General features: G+C 37.5%; 2 protein-coding genes across 2 annotated transcripts; one reads left to right on the top strand and one right to left on the bottom strand.

Moving 5' to 3' along the window:
• The first annotated feature begins 1,472 nt into the window (after nucleotides 1–1,472).
• Nucleotides 1,473–4,496, top strand: LOC148919028 (tubulin alpha-2 chain-like). Its single transcript, XM_089048766.1, has 6 exons — nucleotides 1,473–1,637; nucleotides 2,411–2,477; nucleotides 2,670–2,753; nucleotides 3,049–3,219; nucleotides 3,703–4,073; nucleotides 4,158–4,496. The coding sequence occupies exons 1-6, from the start codon at nucleotides 1,473–1,475 to the stop codon at nucleotides 4,470–4,472; spliced, it is 1,173 nt and encodes a 390-aa protein (XP_088904892.1). The 3' UTR covers nucleotides 4,473–4,496.
• Nucleotides 4,497–10,247: 5,751 nt separating this feature from the next.
• LOC103344162 (cytochrome P450 71D11-like) lies at nucleotides 10,248–16,149 on the bottom strand. The gene is made up of 2 exons (XM_089048765.1): nucleotides 15,241–16,149; nucleotides 10,248–10,547 (listed from the first exon to the last, which is right to left on the bottom strand). The coding sequence occupies exons 1-2, from the start codon at nucleotides 16,147–16,149 to the stop codon at nucleotides 10,248–10,250; spliced, it is 1,209 nt and encodes a 402-aa protein (XP_088904891.1).
• Nucleotides 16,150–19,237: the final 3,088 nt, after the last annotated feature.

The raw sequence follows: 19,237 nt of genomic DNA, 5'->3' as shown, positions 1-19,237 counted from the left end.
TTGAAGATTAGGAGTAAGTAGGAAGTTGATAAGATGGACAGCAATGAGGGCAGCTTTGACCTAGAGATTGTGGGGAGTGTGAGAAGTTGTAAGGAGGGTACGGATCATGGTAGCAATGTGTCTATGTTTACGTTCATCTAGGCCATTTTTTTGGGGAGTGTGGGGACATGAGAAACTTTGGTGGATGCCTAGTTGACTGCAAAGATCAAAGAAAACATTATTAACATATTTAGTGCCATTATTACTTTGAAGGATTTGCACAGTAGTGTGAAATTGATTTTTTAACTATGCCCAGAAAGGTTTGAAAGTGAGAAAATACCTCATTTTTATGGTGCATAGGATAGATCCAGGAGTAACACTAAAGGTTTGATTACTAATAAAGGATAGTTTGGTGGATTTGCTAAGTGCACAATCCTTATAGAAAGCACGAGAAACTTTAAAGCCTAGAGATGACGCTAAGTGAGAGAGCACAGGATGGGATGGATGGCCAAGGCGATGATGCCAAGCAGAAGAGTGCACGGTGTAAGGGCACGGGGGACTGTGGATTATTAAGAGGAGAGGGAAAGTAGGTAAAGACCATCTTTGGAGGCCTTAAAAGAGTAACGAACCAGTACGCATAAGTCATAGATTTGATAAAAGTCAGGAGTAAAGACAAAGAAAACTAAATTATAACGAGTAAAATGGGCAACAGAAAGAAGATTAGTACGAAGAGAGGGAAGACCAAAAAAAATTTTGAAGAGAAAACTTGTGAGAACCTAAAGAAAGAGGAAGAAAGCCAGTATGAGAGATAGAGAGAGAATCTCCATTATCAAGAAATACAGAATTATTACCCTGATATGGCTTTTGATTTTGGAGATTAGAAGGACTACCAGTCATGTGAGGAGTGGCACTTGTGTCAGGGTACCACGTGGAGTCAGGTGGTTGCATGAATTGAGCCCCAACAAAGGAAGGAAAGAATTCTGGGCCATTATAGCGATGGGGACATGTTACAGTAGTATGTTGATTGGTATTGCGGGTGGTGCACCAAGTGGGTCCCAAGACACTAGGAGCTGAGTTGGGCCTGGCAGAGTGTTTGCTAGAAGCCGCAAATTGGGGCCAATGGGGTTGAAAGAAAGGCCAGTTGCTTTAAGGTCCAGAACTTGGAGCAAAAGGAGGCCACGGTTGATTAGGCCATTGGGGTTGTTGGGAGCCATTCCACGGGTTGCTCGAGGAAGATGAGAAGTTGCGCCAGTCATCACGACAGCGACCGCACCAGCCACCACGCCTGTTGCTAAATGAGCCACTACCATGGTTAGAAGGGAAGGAAGTATGACCAGTGGTGTGAGGAGAAGATTGGGTGACCATTAGCGCTATGTTTTGATTAGGAGAGATTCGAGGAGCCTGTGCGTCAAAAGCTAATAAACGAGCACGAAGATCAAGAAAGTCAAGAAGCGGAAGAAAATTGAGAATTGCCGTCATGAGCATTTTGTAGCATGACGAAGGTAAGAATCAATGGGTTGAAAGCCTTTTTGAATATTCATGAGTTGAAAATGAAGAGCAGATTCACTGGCCATACTGGATTGAGAGAAGTGGCGTTGGAGACACTCCCAGATCCTGGTAGAGGTGTAGCCAATGATGAGAGAGAGAATGGACTCAGAGTGTGCTGGTGTTGTAGCTAACAATGAGTTGGTCTTGTTGGTACCATTGAGCATGGGCGAGATTGGTTTGGGGAAGAGTGGGGGTGGTGGTGGTGGGTGTTGCGATGGTAGAAGTGGAGGTTTGGGCAGAAGGTTGTTTATGAGTGCCATCGATAAATTTCCAGAGGTCATGATTGACTAAAAAGGGTTTGAAATGGCAGAGCCAAAGGAGATAGTTGGAGTCAGTAAACTTGATAAAATGAGAAGAGTTGGGGCTAGGGAGAGTGGATTCAGACGAAGCCATGAGGTGGACCTAAAGGGGAGGATTGGATCGAATAAGGGAAAGGGAGGAAACCCTAGGTTAGGCTGATACCATGTAGAAAATATATTTCCTTGTATTAAACAGATTACACAAGGTCCATATTTATACTGATACATGATATTTACTTTAAGGTAGGAAATAATATAGACATGAATACAATCCGATTTACAGCAGGAAATCCAATTTATAGCTGGAAAGGCCAATTGTTAGGAGGAGATTGTGAAGTTGACTTCCATGTGTGCTAGGAAAGGAAAGTTACGTTAACAGAAAAAGGGCAGGTGGATGAAATAGTCGTTAGAGTGATGAAGTATCTAAACTCGGTTATTAAAGAAACACTGAGGCTACACCCTTCTAGTGACACTTGTATCAGTTCATATGCTATTTAAAGTCATGGAAATGCCACTAAATTTATTTATTGCATCCTTAACTATCATAAGTGAAAACATCTATTCTAAAATTTTATTATTCATAGGTTATGGAAGCAACTCAGAGGGATGGAGAGCCTTCCTATGTGGATGGACCCTCCTTGGGATATTTTGGTAGCATTTTCTTTTACATTTAAATTGTGGTGTTATGTGCACATTTCTAATGTAATGCCACATGCATATTTTAGGAACATTCCAATCTCCACCTTAGATCCAAATAGGATGCTTAATAAAGTAGAGAAATATACATTTTGTAAGAACATCAAATATATGATCATTAACTATGTACAGTAATGTTCATTTCAGATGGAGATGGGAAAACAAAACGATTAATCATGATTGTAGGCATTGTAGTTGGTATTGGCATTCTGCTGGCAGGACTTGCTATCTGTTTGTACGGAAGAGGAAATTGGCTATTATGAACCAAGGAAGGATAGAACAAAAAGGTACTACCAAGTGACTTCTACATACTCAACAATCGGAAAGATTATCTGGAATCAATATCATTTTACAGTCTCTAATACATTGTTGATATTTGACAATGTCGACCAAATATCACGCCAAACATCGACAATGTACTATGTATTGTAGATTGGTACCTAGTACCAGCCAATAACTCCCCAATCAACCATGGAGCTGAAAACTTTGATATTGAGGTAGAAGTTATTTGCTTACTTATGAACAGGTCCTAATCAAAGAAGCCAGGATTTTCTGCTAAATGGGTTTGTTATCATGAGTAAGAAGGAGAGCTACACAGATGAAAGGGGCAACGATGAGCTAGAGTTGCCACTGCATTATTTTAGCACTATAGCAGTGGCTACGGATAAATTTTGTGATGAAAATCAACTGGGGCAGGGTGAAGACTAGTAAGCCTGTCAGTCCATACAGTTGTCCATGTATCAGTAGAAGATTCAGCAGCTACTGTTTTCCCTGCTTCTTCAAGTGGAACTCCAGCTTGAGTAGTTACTCGAAATGCTGCCAAGATATCAGTATCTTTGGTTTCATAGTTAGGAGTATAATAAGTCAATTTATAATCTTTAACACCAGCTTTGAATCCAACACTTGCTGTAGTCTCTGTTTGTCTACAACTCATCAATTAATAATTCTCACAAGAAAAAGATATATATAAATTGTTATAATACGTAATAATTAGAAAGCAAATTTTATTTAAGTTTTATTTTATATATCTTAATATTTTTTTTTATTAACTGACCCCTTTCAACAGTAAACAAATAAAAACCGGTGATAAAATCTATCACAGTAACTCTGTTAAATTAATTTTAGGGTAAACTACAGTAAACCCCTGACCTATAGGAAGGATTACTGATCTTTTGAACAGTTGGGAAGGAGATTGTGGATCTCTGCCTTGACCGAATCAGGAAGCTTGCAGATAACTGTACTGGGCTTCAAGGTTTTCTGGTGTTTCACGCGGTTGGAGGCGGGACTGGGTCTGGTCTTGGTTCTCTGCTCTTGGAAAGGCTCTCTGTTGATTATGGCAAAAAATCAGAGCTTGGGTTCACAGTTTACCCATCTCCTCAGGTCTCAACCTCTGTTGTTGAGCCATACAACAGCGTCTTGTCCACTCACTCCCTCTTGGAGCACACCGATGTCGCTGTCCTTCTCGACAACGAAGCCATCTACGATATCTGCCGTAGATCGCTTGACATTGAGAGACCCACTTACACCAACCTCAACAGGCTTGTTTCTCAGGTATCAAAAACTGAAAGTGTTTGATATTTTATATTATGAGTTTCTTGCAAATGAGATCGAGGAATTTGGGTTTTGTTGGTGCAGGTTATTTCCTCACTCACTGCTTCTCTGCGTTTTGATGGGGCTCTCAATGTGGATGTGACAGAGTTCCAGACCAATTTGGTTCCCTACCCAAGAATCCATTTCATGCCCAAGGACATTCAGCTTGCTAGGTGCATCCTAGAAGCAATTGGAATTCAGGGTTTGGTTGGAGAGAGAGAGAGAGAGAGATTTTTTAAATACAAATTTATAAATAAACCCAATCCTAGACATGTATTTATAAAAAAACCCAAACATTATTTAAACATAGAAACACACCCAAAATCAACCTCAAAGTCAACTTTTTGGGTGTGTTTATAAATGGATTTTGAGTGTGTGTAATGATGAGTTTTGGGTGTGTTTATATGTTTAAATAGTGTTTGGGTTTTTTTATAATTTCAACCCCCATTTTGGGTGTTTTAGTGAAACTCCCTTTTTTAAAATAATTTTAATGATTTAAAATTAGTTTTGAAAAGTATATAGTTTTTTATTATTTATTTGTCCATCTGTAAGTCCACCTCATTAAAAAATGGAACCCACATTTGCCACATAAGCAGATATGATTTCCTGACGGACTCATAACGGAGGGGGCAATCTGTAGGTTTTCCGCGACGTTGAGTATGTACCCATAAATGTCCCCAAAATCGGGTATGGACTCGCAAATGACCCTATAGATTGGGGGGTTTACTGTAGTTTATCCTAAAATTAATTTAACATAGTTATTGTGATAGATTTTATCACCGGTTCTTATTTGTTTACTGTTGAAAGGGGTCAGTTAATAAAAAAAAATTAAGATATATAAAATAAAACTTAAATAAAATTTGCATTCTAATTATTACGATTACAATAATTTATTTATAAATGACCCTATAGGTTGGGGGGTTTTCCATTTATGTATGTACTCCCGGGAAACATACAGTACTCTATTCCACATTGCATAGATCGAGTAATCGAAAAAGCCAGGCCCAATACGGTATCCCGTGGAATCTGAATCGATGCTAACTTCTCGCTGGTGTTTTGCTGTAGCAGGGTATTCACGCTGGCATATGCCTGCTCTGACCGAAATCTTTGGAGATGATTCTGTACTACAATTTGGCAGCGGGACTTTAGGACACCCTTGGGGAAATGAGTCTAGTGCCATAGCTAATCAAGTAGCTCTAGAAGCATGTGTACAAGCTCGTAATGAGGAACGTGATCTTGCTCGTGAGGGTAATGAAATTATTCATGTATAACTAGTTATAGTAGGCATGGAAAGGTTAAATGAAATATATTCTTTTTATACATATGTTTATAAAGCACTTCCCTAAGTTTCAATTTTTGAAAGATACGAGGATAAGCAAAAATACCAACCAATTGAAAGGATAAATTAAATTGAAAATGTTTGATTCATCTATTATTATAGATGATTTGGTATGATACTTACAAAATCGATGATATTGTTGAGATTGATATTCAAATATTTCTTCTTAGAACGTATAGATTTGACCCCATAAGCGAGACCACCACCCATAACATGTTGCTCACAGAAGCAAAACCTCGTATTTCTTCTAGAGAATCTCCTTTTTGTTCCCAAGCAACTAGAAAGAGATTCTTTAACCATAAAGAATTCAGTTCAGATGTAGGATACCTATCCAGAAGTTTTAGCAACTCAATCATTTACGATGGAATCATCAAAGATTTGACGCTTTCGAACTCTGTCTGTAACTCACTATAGGCTCGAGAAACAAAGAGAAGATGTGTATGGATGAGATATCCAATAACAAGATGAAGGAAAAGGATTGAATAGAGGAACTCCAGAACATTTGGTGATCTCAGATGTGTCGATATCAATGACCTGCAAATCCGTTTGCAACTCCTTTGGAAATATTGCCTGAGTGGTATTTCTTTCCCGTATATCAAATACTTCATAGAGTGCCAAATAAGTTATTGGGTGTTCTTTGTGGGATTATTAACAGTACCCTTTTTGGAAAATGTTAATAAATTCCAAAATCCATTTCGTCGTCCCGTAGAGACAACCGTCTTTTTGATTGGTACTGCAGTAGCCCTTTCGTTGGGTATTGGAGCAACACTAGCTATTGATAAGTCCTTAACTTTAGGCCTTTTTTAAATTGATTCAATCGTGAAATAAATAAAAAATATTCAAATATTCAAATCGCACCATCTATGTAATAGGTGAATGCCTCTTTTTCTCCCGAGTTGTCGGAATTATTCGTAATAAGATATTGGCTACAATTGAAAAGGTTTTATCAATAAAATTTCCATTATCCCAGATCTAGACATAGGTGTATTAATCCATTCTATAATTTATTTTAATTCCCTTTCTTGAGAAAATGATTCCACAAAGAAAGGAATTGTGCAGTACGAAATAACAAAAAACGGATTCATTAAAATAAAAAGGAAGACCTTTTACTCAAATTGTTTCTTTTTTATAGGAATCGATGAAAAAAATCCCGGGGCGGTTCATGAATTTGGAATAAGTTTATGGGTTAAGAAGTTGGAGTAAAGAGTTGTTGTTGAAAAATCTAAAACTGGAAAGGAATTTTATAATTTTTATGAAAATTGAATAATAGTGTAAATTAAATAGAATTATGGTTTAAAGGTATCCATTAAACACAGTCTTAAAAAAAATATCGATGATCGGATTCATTTCAATTGAGTGATTTAATCTGGTATAAATATTAGAAAGGGCGGAAACACCATCTTCGCAAACATGAATAGATATATTCCCAAAAAGGATTTATAATCTGGTACTTATTTTACAATTTTTCAATCTGGTACTTATCCATCTTCGCAAACATGATTTAATCTGGTACTTATTTTACAATTTTTCCCAAAAAGGATTTATCTTTATCCCCAACCTCGGAGGAAGGATTTTTCTTTGATGAAAAGTTTTCTATTTTTAGAGTTAAAATTGAATTTACATACCTATCCAAAATAATACGAATGACTTACTATTTACGGTGACATCACGAGTATAGATGATATGAGCTAAGTATCCTACACATCCCTTCTTGTATAACCGTCTAGCTGTTAAAGCTATATTAGACATGATGGGAGGACTTTACGCTTATGACGAAAAGTAACTTCGGGTTGTCCCGGACTTCGAAGCACAACTTCATTTTGGAAACAATCCACGAACGCATGATGCTTCTCCAACCAATCCATTCCCAAGATAACATCGAGGTCAACCAAATATAAGGGAATCAAATTGGCTTCCAACACCACATCACCCACTTGAACGTAACTATCTCTAAATACCATGTCCACATAAAGAAGAACTCTCGTAGGTAAGGAAATACCAAAACTCCCAGCAATGGGTGTAGGTCTAACACTTGCATAAGGTACAAAACTATGTGCAATAAACGAGTGTGTGGCCTCGGGATCTATTAAAACATGTGCAAGATAACCAAAAACAGGTAGCATACCAGTGATGACATCTGGTGTGGCCTGTGCCTCCTACTGGGTCATAGAAACACACGGGCCTGAGTCATTGAATGCCCCGACTGACCCCTCCAATGCCTACCATCTCTCTCACAGAATGTAGATTGAACCCTAATACTAGATGAAGAACCAATAGCAGATGAAGAGGCACCACTCTGACTTTGACTCGACCACGGTTATCTTGCCTGTTGGGCCACGGCTCCACGCTTGCAGTACCACCTTGAGAGAGAAGAGGACACTCACTTTAAACGGTGATGAAGAGGCACCACTCGACTTTGACCTAATCGTAGTAGAAACAGCTTGTGCTACCCTTTGACTTGGACCATTTGCTTTGCATGAGATGTGGACAATCCCTCATAAATCGTCCCAATTTGTCAACAGTGACAAGCTGAACTAGTCGCCATGAAGAATCTCTTGACGTACTAACCACCGATTGTTGATCGAATTCGACTCCAAGTTGGCCTAGGCGAGATCTTCCGCTTCTGAATCGGATCCACGCCCACGGACCAACCACTACCAGCAGAATCGGAATCGGATTTGTATCTCTTTGATGGACCCGACTCGGTCCACCAAAGCTAGACATGTCCTCCAACGACTTGCTGAACTATCACCGATCTTCTTCAATACAAGGTCCGCTACTTGAGACATGGCAGATGTGGGCTGATTACAAAGGAAGGAAATGGCGCGCACAATTAATGGCCAAAACATTAAGTCTGAAATCGTTCCAAAACAATTCAGACTTAGGGGGCATTGTTTGGGCCTAATTTACCACGCCCAGTCCAAAATCAAAAAACTCATGTCAATTTTTGGCAGCCATGAAGTTTTCCTTAAAATTGGGCCAATTCTTGACACACCCAGCCCATTTTTTCAGAAAAGGCCCATGAGACAAAACATTTGCGCTTTTTATCCACTAAGAAAAATAGAGACTAGCCCAGCCTTTTTACGCCATTTAAATTTCTACCCCAAAAAGATTGACAAAATCAGCAAATCTTTTCTAACAACCCCACGTGACTACATGGCTTTGAAAAGTCATCCTTTTCAACTATTACAGAGAAGTTGATAGGAAGTTAATGAAGGTAGGTCTTACAAGAAGACTTCTCTTTTTTTTTTAGCCAAAAGAAGAAGATCAGAATCCCTTTTTATATATATAGAGAAGCTTTGTACCAAAACATGTGGCCTTTTCAAGAGATAAGCATACTACGTTTTCAAGAGATAAGTAGAGAACGAGGGAGTTGTTCAACAGGAAAAGCAAACTGACCATCATGGCAGATTGTGTTCTTTCTCTTTAGAGGGAACAAATAGGGAACAAAGAAGAGTTGGTTTTTCTTCCAGAAAAAGAAAGGAAAATACCTCCATGAGAGTTGATTGTTGATAGCCCTTCTCTACCAAAATAGTAGTTTCCTTCTCTTATGACATTGAAAAAAGAAAAACAAAAGATCTTTTTGAAAGATTTGCCGCCCATTATTAAAAGATTAAAAGCCTCACTCCAGCATTTTCTATAAATATGAAAACCTCAACAAATTTATGGAGAGCCCTAATCAAGCGTAACAGGTACTACAGATGCGGTTCCATTTCGGTAATCATCAAATCCAACCATACGCCCTTCGCATGAAGAGGCTCCAATTCTGCCCATTCAAAAAGCCTTCCAGGGCTTAAAATAGATTAAAGCTCTACCAAACTCGAACGTTGGTATCGATTTACAACTGAAACTTGATTAAAGGTGTTGCTATTCCAACAAATATATCCAATCCATCGGATCAAAAGCACTATCCAAGCGAAACTAAAGTCCAATGTTTCTTTTATCTCTTTCAGAGTTGGTCTTTTCCATTTTTAGCTTTGTAAAAGGCAGTTTAGCCTAAAAACAGTTCACCTTCTTATCATTCATTTTGCTAGAACTACCAGTTTTGTATTGTGAAAAATTGTGAAGTCCTCACCAGTCTGAGGCAAGAAAAGAACTTACTTGGGAGATATTCCTCACCTAAATTCACAATCGTTTGTTTAGAAGTTAATAACTTAGGGCGCAAGTTATCTAATTTTAAGAAGTCTGCTAGGATTTTTATTGCGAGTAGTGGCATGCTCATACACAAAAGAAAATTGACTTGTTGACCACAAATGGTTTTCAAGCCAATGGGGAACTTTACCCTACCATCACAGGAACAAATCTAAAACGGATGAACACTTGCCTTGTTATATAAATCCCCACACAGCTGCCAACTTTGCTCTTGGATTCATGAACTAATTCTTTACTGAAATCCTCCCTTTTCATCAAAGCACCCATCCAACTTTCCTGTTTCTTGCTCCCAAAAACAACCTGAAATGTAGTTGAATCTACCTTCCTTCCCTTTAAACCATTGGGACGGTTTCTTGGGCCTGGACTGTGCTAATGATGATGCCTCCACCTCAAGATAAGAAGTATCTCTTTGATTGCCACGAACTCAACACCATTCTCCTCATTATTCCTTGTCTTGCCTTCATATTTTTGGACCTTGTCATCCAACACTATAACTTTTGCACCACAACTTCCCCGATACACTCTTTATCTGTAACCATCACAAGTTCATCATTAGCGTCATCAATAAACATGTTGGCTACGCTTGCACTTTTGACATTCTTCAACTTGTTCCGCTTCTCCTTCCATACTAGACAATTCCACTTTCAATGATCTATAAACCCATACTCGAAGTAGTCATCCATGTCCTTGGATCTAGAATTCTTACCATTGCCTTCCTTGCCCTCGCTCTTGCTTGTACGACCCCTCTCTAGACTCACATCTTGAGGGCCCTCTTTCGAACATTGAGCCATTCTATGGTGCAACATCATGTCTTGATCGACTTCCTCAAAATTTAGTGTACTCTTGCAGAACATCAACGTCATGCAAAAGTGCTTATAAGACAGAGGCAAGGATATCATCAACATCATTGCCTTATCCTCCATCCTATAAGTCTCATCTATCCTCTACAAGTCTACAACACACCAATTAAAGGTGCTACGATGCTCCATGACATTTCCACCTTCTTCCATCCAACAATTTAGGAGCTTTTTCTTCAAGAAGAGTTTGTTTGACAGTGATCTCGCCGTACCATTTGTTCGAGCTTCTCCTATGTATGCTTTGTGGTGTCTTCAACTACATTACTCTACACTTCATCTATAAGGTAATTCTTAATGGACCCTTTAGCAACTCGTCGAGCACGTCCTACTCCTCAATTGTCATGGTTGTCAACCTGTTCTCCTTGCCTACAAAGATGACAGTTAGACCTGCTCGTCTAGGGTATATTTCATTACTCTTTGCCATAGGGTGAAGTTCTCCTTGCTGGTGAATGACTTCAACTCAATCTTCATACTAGCCGATTGTGGTAGCCTTCTTGTCGCCTACCATTTCCAACACGCAAACACTCTTAAAAATATAAGAGCCTGGTGCTCACCTGTAACTCTAATACCACTTGTTGTATGAAAACACTCTAATTCCTTATTTTTCAATGGATATACGACATGCGCACACAAAACCCCAAGAAGAATAAACAAACAAACCACGAAGAGAGATAAAGGAAAAACATAAGAGCTTTATGTAGATATTGTTGTGATTTGGCTCACCCTAACGCGATAGAAAACAAGCAGCAGCTGTAGCAAGAGGAGCAACAGAGGAAAAAAAGTCACACAATAGTAGGCGACTGGTCAACTTGAGCAATTGATCAGTCGAAATTTTCCAGGGAGCACCTAGTTTTGGACGAAGTGTGTTTTGGCTTGGGCGACCAGTTGGCTTTTGCGAGGTACTAGTCAGTTTGGGACAGAACCTCCAGGTTTTAAAGTGTGCAAGGTGTTTTTGACATGTAAGCCAGTTTTTTTTGGTTTCTTAGTAATTTAATAGGGTTTAAATTTTCTATTTCTAGTAAACTTGTAACTCAAGTCCTATACACTATAAATAGGACTTTTGGGGCTAGGTTAATTCTTAAGAGGAAGAACTCTAGTTAGAGAACTCATGATAGAGAGATCTTAGGAGAGAACTTGAGAAGTTTACAAGGTATAAGTTTTTCTGTTTTTGGTATCTAGTCTCTACATGAAGAAGAGCTTTGAGACAAAGAATACCGGCTTCTAGGCACCGAGCTCTTCCTTGATGAGAGTTGAACTACCTGAAACATCTGATATGACTTGATACAAGAAAAGTTCCTCCCTTGATTTTAGCTTGGATAACAACTGTATGGGAGATAAGGTTTTTTGTTGAATATATTGGATAAAAGCGAAATACAATTGAATCGCGATACGCAAGTTTCTTGTTTGGGGCTCACCGTTGTTGCATCCCTTTCTTCTACTTTATGTGTAGTCATATAGACTATGTACTCCAAGCAATAACCTTGCTTGACCAATATTCCTGGGAGATCCATGGAAGGCACAATAATGTTTGGATGTCTTCTTCGATGGGTTTGGCTTACAAGGAGGTAGCCTCTGAATTTGAACAAGAAAATGAGATGGAAAATAATTCAAAATAAATAGTAGCATCAAAGTTTAAATAGTAATTGATATTATTGACAAATGAATGTTAGAGAGGTGAACCAACTTCGTGTTATCTTAACTATTATCCATAATCATCTTAATGATAAAATTTAGCCTCCATTGACATTAGGGAGAAAGTCATTTTTGGGCTCCCGCTTGCTCAAACAAGTTTTGATGCCTTTTGGCCTAGAATTTGCCACAACATGGCACAATCTAAACCGGCATGTAGGCAGAGCTCACTGGCATTTGACTAAATTGAGGGGTGTTTGGTACAATTGTCCTCCTCCAGGATCCCCATGTGGTTAGAGTCAAGGTCTTAAATATCGATAGTTTCGGAAATATCGGTGGTTCAAAAACACGGAAATATCGATGGAAATATCGGGAAAATATCGATATCAATAAAAATTAAATAAAAACCACGAAAATTATGATAAATACATGGAAATTTTTAATGAAACTTTAGAAGAAGTTTATTTAGTCAATCATCTATTATTTTGACACAAAAATTGGAAGGATATGGATTGCATAGTCGATTTGGGTGATTTAAGTTGATTATATTGCGACCTAACAAACTCTGTGACTTAGAAAATCTGAAGTAATTAATGAAAGAGAATTAAACACCCTTTAGTAATTTATTTATCATTTTTAGTACAATATTTTACACTTTATAAATTGCATGATAAAATACATGAGTAACCTTATTTCATGTTATTCATTGGACATGGTACACGTTGTTATATCTATTAATTTATCAAAAATTGAAAAATAATTAAAGATGTAAACCAACTTGATTTGTCATGAAAATTAGACACTTTACCATGCTTAAAAAATAATAGTGAAGATTGAAAATTAACTAAGAACATAAATAAATTTATCCAATGAAGAATTAAATAGGAAATAAAGAAAATGATTATAGAAATTTAAGTAATTAAGCAACAATTTATTTCATTTTATTCATTGGATATGGTACACATTCTTATATTTATTATTTATCAAAAATTGAAAAATAATTAAAGATGTAAACCAATTTGATTTTTCATGAAAATTAGGTATTTTACCATGCTTAAAAAATAATAATGAAGATTGAAAATTAACTAAGAACATAAATAAATTTATCCAAGGAAGAATTAAATAGCAAATAATGAAAATGATTATAGAAATTTAAGTAATTAAGCAACAATTTGAAGTAGAATTTAGTAATGTAAATACTGATAATGAATAATAAAATAATAAATAACATTAAATGGATTATCATTCACATTTCCCACTTCCCAAGTACTTTCACGTTTCCCTACCTCCCTCTCCCACTTCACAAGGTCTTTTTTTCCTTTTTTATTGTTTGAACTTCACAAGGTTGCAGACGCAACCTTGCCTTCTCTCTCTCTTTTGGGCATTCACCCATCTCTCCCTTTTTTATTTATTTATTTTTTATCTATTCATCTTCTACCTAACACACACACACACTCTCTCTCTCTCTCCCTTTCTTCTTCTATCTCTCCGTCTCTCTCCCTCTCTTTATCTTCTTCCTCTTCCCTCTTCTCTCTCCTCCATTATAATCCAAAACAATAAACACATAAAGACCCACTCCATACCTTTTTTCCCTCTTCTTCCCTTCTCTCTCTCGCTCTCCTCTATCTGTTTTTTTTTTCTTTCTTCTTCTATCTCTCTGTCTCTTTCCCTGCTTCCTCTTCCCTCTTCTCTCTCGCTTCATCACAATCCAAAACAGCAAAACATAAAAACACACTCCATAATTTTTTTTCCTCTTATTCCCTTCTCTCTCGCTCTCCTCTTTCTGGTTTTTCTCTTTTTCTGAGTTGAGAGACAGAGAAAAGCTAAGTTTCGGAGGCTGAGTTTAATTTTGTAAGTTCATATCGCGATATTATCGATAATATCGCGATATATTGTCCATTTAAAGCTGCAAATTGAACGAAAATATCGTTATTGAAATATCGGCGAAATTATCGAGGAAATTATTGATAAATTGACGATATATATATGGAAATGTGCTGAAATATCGCTGCCCCAAAAAAACGATAATTTTGCCGATATTTCGGCGAAATTATCGATATTTTGTTCTATGGTTAGAGTGAAGCTGCAGAGTGATTTTTCTGGTTCAGAAGTCCTATACCGCATGCCCTCTGTTCTGGTAATTGACTATAAAATTGTTCTCTGTGTTTTTATTTTTTCATTTTTATGGTTAAGATGAGGATATCAACCAAACAAAAAACAAAACAAAAAAAACAAAAACAAAACAAAAAGAGAAGTCCTAATATACCAAAAATAGGAGAAAAGTAGAACAAAACGAACAGTAAATTATCCAAAGCCGGCACTGATTAGGCATGCAAATTTACGAAATGGAATTTTGGGAGACTGATGGAGGGCCATGTGTGGAGACAGCTTGCGAAACTACTTCCAATGCCCAATCACTTAATGATTCTAACATAGCAAGGAATAAGCCCAAGACAGATTTTAGGAAACCTATCAGGTTTCAAGATGAGTATATTCAATAACTTGGGAACTCTACGTTTGTTGGGCTGGGACCTAGGACTTGCTGTCAGTCATTAAATATGGTTTTAATCTTCTGTTGGAGATTATCTCATATAAGTATGTTGTATGGACAACTCTTGTAATCCAAGTTTGAATAAAAAAACCATTGAGTTAATTACCTGTCAAAGCTTCTCTTTTAGCTTGTATCTTGTTATTCCAATCCCAATTCTCTGCAAATTCTAGTTGAACTGCATCAGAGACCCAAGATCCCATCACCATGGTAGCCAAGGTTACTTGACGCGGTCGACATGATTGGAAGATATGGTGAGGTGACACAACTATTCAGTCTCACAATGCTGGTGAAGTTAAAAGTGAAGTGTCATATCTATATTCCCATAAGTTTGAGGCCTATTTAAGTTTGTGAGGTTGGGTTAAGTCCAAACCAGACAATATTTGACTATGTGTGGATGCAGATCATTACATGTTACACCAGAGACTAAACCACCCCAGGGTGTCTGGTTCCAAAGGGTTCGATACCAAGGCAGATAATAGTTGATTGATGTCATAGACTAAGAAAAAAATTGATATAGTTTTTGGAGTAAAAAAAATTGAAATTTGAAAAAGTGATTTGACTTATTAAAGCATGATATCAAGGGAAAGTGTGTGTACTTACAAAGATAACTGCTTTGATGTTCTCGGTAGTTAGGGAAAACTCAAGCTCATTTCCATGATCATGAAATTTAAGGAGAACATCTACCAGGTCTTCCTCTGCTTCACCCTCGCCACTTTTTGTAGTGACCATATCCCTTTGATGTTCTTTGATGATGTTTCCCAATATCCTGTCAGCTTCTTTATGCAGCCTCTCAAGTTTAAGCCTCATTCCACTTAAGAGATGAAGCAAACTGACAGAAGGAAAAATATCTGCAAGAGCGAAGCCAGATGCTGCCTTTACAAATGCCTTCACAATGTATATGAATTTTTCTTGATCCCTGGTCTTTTTACCAAAGGCTGTTCGCGAAGTGATGGTATATGTCGATGAGTAAATTTCCTGAGTAATATTGATAGGTGATCCTGCTCTTGAGGCAATCCATTGAATGAGATTCACTACCTGTTCTTCTCTAATAGGTCGGAAAGATTGAACACGTTTTGTGCTTAAAAGCTCTAGCGTGCAAATTTTTCGTAGTTGTCTCCAGTATTCACCATATGGTGCATAGCCAATGTCTGTAGAGCCGTAAGTCAAGATCTTTGCAGCAAGAATAGTGGGCCTTGATGCAAAGATAAGATCATGGGTTTTCATCACCTCTTTGGCAAACTCTGCTGATGAAACGACTACTGCAGAAACTTCTCCAAGCTTTAGGTGCATAAGCGGTCCGTATTTCTTGGCCAAGTCTCTTAGTCTATGATGTGGAAGAGAGCCAGCGAGCTGGTGCAGGTTTCCTATAACGGGTAGCTTCCATGGCCCTGGCGGTAGATTTGAGGCTGAGTACTTGGTTTTGCCTCTGATCTTCCCTATTTCCAGTACCATGATCATAAAGAGCAAGAAGGCTAACAGGACTTGGAAGGAAGGGCACTGAATTTCCATGAGGAAAACGAAGGTTACTTTGGATTATAGTGGCTTTTGGTGAACCTTCATGCATTTGACATTTATGTATAAGAAATGATGTAGCAACCTTCTTCCTAAATTATTATTATTATTTTTTCTGATGCAAAGATTCTCTCAACTGATTAGCATCTTTTTCTTTTAATTAATAATATTTAAGAGCTGTTGCTCTACGATAGTTGTCTTAAGGTCTAGTATCATTGCTTGAAATAAATATTTTATCAGAGGTAGCTTTGGAGCAAACAATTTACTTGAAATAAATAGCATACAAAACAAAATGTCAATGCTTTGGTCAGATTGCACGCGTTCTAAATCTGATTGGTTTTGATTAAAACAAAAACAAAACTGATTGGTATCCTTTTACAGCGGTACTTAAAAATTAAGAACCTCAATTAACAAAGGTGAGATCGTTCCACATTTTCTATTTTCTTTATTTTCAGAGGATAACTTGGAATCTCGAGGATATATAAATCTTTATTTTCAAAGGGCTCTGCCAAGTGTTTGATTAGTCCAAAATATAGTACATTGCCAAGAGTATAACTTAATCACAGTGGAGTTAAGAATTTGAATTGAAATCCTTTGTGTAGATACCAAGTAAAGCTCTGTATATAATTATCATACAATTGTTCAATAAAAAGCATTGAGAATATTATGGTATTAGATCTTGACATCCTTTATTATTTTCTTGTTCCTTCCGTTTTTTTTTTTGGACACCCATGGCTTCTTCTTCTCCGGTTCTTGACATCACTAGTATCAATCACGTTATCTCTGTTTGTCTCGAGCATGATAACTATCCAACATGGCTAGCGTAGATTGTTCCTGTTCTTTGCAGCCGTCGCTTGCTCTGCTTTGTTGATGGTTTAGGGATGTGTCCTCCTCTGACCATTCTCGATCCCAAGGCTAAGACTGATGATTCTTCTCCTATGTCTCTCATCCCCAAACCCAAATATGATGACTGGGTCCAGAAAGATCAGCTTTTCTAACTCTATCAATGGTTCTCTTCACCATAAGGTCCTCACCACCGTTGCTACCAAAGCCACACGCTTAAGACTCGTTTTGCTTCTCCGAATCAAAATAGTATAACTTAATAACAGTGGAGTTAAGTCCACCAAACAACAGACTGCACCCATGTTCATTTTAATTGAAAAAGTCTCATCCAGTCCAGCATAAAATTAAAAACATTAAGCATCCGCTAAATAAACATTATCATGATACAACAACTATTATAGGAAATTACAAATTGTTGTAAGGACAGTGAGGTGCAAGTTAAAATTAAGCAGCAACCTTTTGCTTGGAGATGCTTTCCAAATCCTTGAAAAGAAAACAAAAAAGATAGAGGAAGTACTAAAGTCAATGCATGGGAAATTGGTAGAGAAGAGAACCAAAGTATGATACACTACAACAACAAGAGCACCCAATAAACATTGAGTTCACATACAGCCTAACAAAACCACACAGGAGCTCTTCTAGAAAGGAACTAACTTAAATGTATATCTCATTTAGTGTTGGAAGGAGAATATGCCCTGGCATGCTTTGTACTCTCTCTCTGTTGGAACTAATCAAATACTTGCCAGAGGATTTGGATGATGTACTAAGGACAGTGTGATAAGTTCATAATTACATACATTTGCATGCCTTCTTTACTTAGTGACTTTGCTTAGTTTCTCTTTATTTTGAGTCACTTACCTCTTTTTGTTTGTTTTGTAGGTTAAGACAGCAAGAGATCATATTTGATGCAATCCATGCTTGTTAAGGGCTGATTGGGATAAGAGGAATATGAGCTTAAAGACAAACCCAATTTGGGCCACACTCATTGTCACTCCAGTTTTGTAGGTCATCTTGCAGGCCTCATTTCAACAACTTACACAGGTCATATGAGGAGACATCCATGATAGAACCCAAGCCAATTCAGGGGGCTTTTATTGTCTCTTTCCAGACAAACATCTCTTATAAGATGAATTACGTGAGAATGTGGATCATAACCTCCAATGGACAGTTATTTTACAGTAGGGCATGGATAATCTCCATTTAAGGAGTTGGAACATTTAGAACCCATATATCTGTCATGCTGCAGGCATGCCACAGATTAATACATACATGTCAATTAATTTATGGGACTTTAACCCATATAATTTGCTACGCATTAGGCGTGCACACTACTACAAAAATAGAAATAGACGACGGGAAACCACCGTCGTGTTGAATGTTTTCAAACCGTCGTGAAATCGACCGCCATCTTTTGTACTAACAACAACGACGGTTAATAACCGACGTTGTTAAGGAATTCAACATCCATATTTATTACTAACTGATGTGTAATTACTATATAATTCGCCTAAAATGAAATCTTCGACAACATTAGACGACGGTTTTATGAAAACAGAGACGTCTAAAGACTGTTACATGTCAAGATCAAAAGATGAATCGATGTACAGATAATTATCCACATCTCTAAATGAAGGAAAAAAGACTTGGATAAGCTAGAAACCGTCGTCGTTAATTTTTTCTAAGTTAAAAAAAAAAAACAACCGACGTGTGAACCATAAACGACGACGTACACGCAAACCAACAGACGTTTAAAGAGTATTACACATCATTTGTCTTTTAATAACCGCCGGAAAATAACATAACCACGTCCTGCACTAGGCATCACCGACGCTTATGTATTTATCCACGTCGCGAACTATAATACAAACCGTCGTGTTAACTCATTTCCACGTCTGTTTTTTGCGAGACTCGTTGTTTAAATCGTACAAAGAAGGCCTCTTGACAGAGTTAGACGTCACTTTTTCTAAATAACCGATGTCTAAAATATTTAAAATGACAGAATATTACTCAATATCGACGTACAAAACTCACTCCCATGTCGGTTTATGTCAAAGGCTGACGTTATAAATAGTATTGAAGGCGTGGGTAGGAACATAACCGACATGGATTACAGATTCCACGTCATTTTCTTTAAAATAAAGGACGTGATTAATTACTTCACTATGTCTAGAGATCCACCTATTTGACGTTGTCATTACTTACCACGTCGGTTTTTATTACATAATGATGTGGTTGCCTTTTT

Source organism: Prunus mume, linkage group LG3, assembly GCF_029339155.1.
Source record: "Prunus mume cultivar Tortuosa linkage group LG3, ASM2933915v1, whole genome shotgun sequence".
In the NCBI taxonomy this organism is placed as follows: Eukaryota; Viridiplantae; Streptophyta; class Magnoliopsida; order Rosales; family Rosaceae; genus Prunus; species Prunus mume.
Note: the sequence above shows the minus strand (reverse complement) of the source record. Positions and strands in the feature narration are given on the sequence as shown.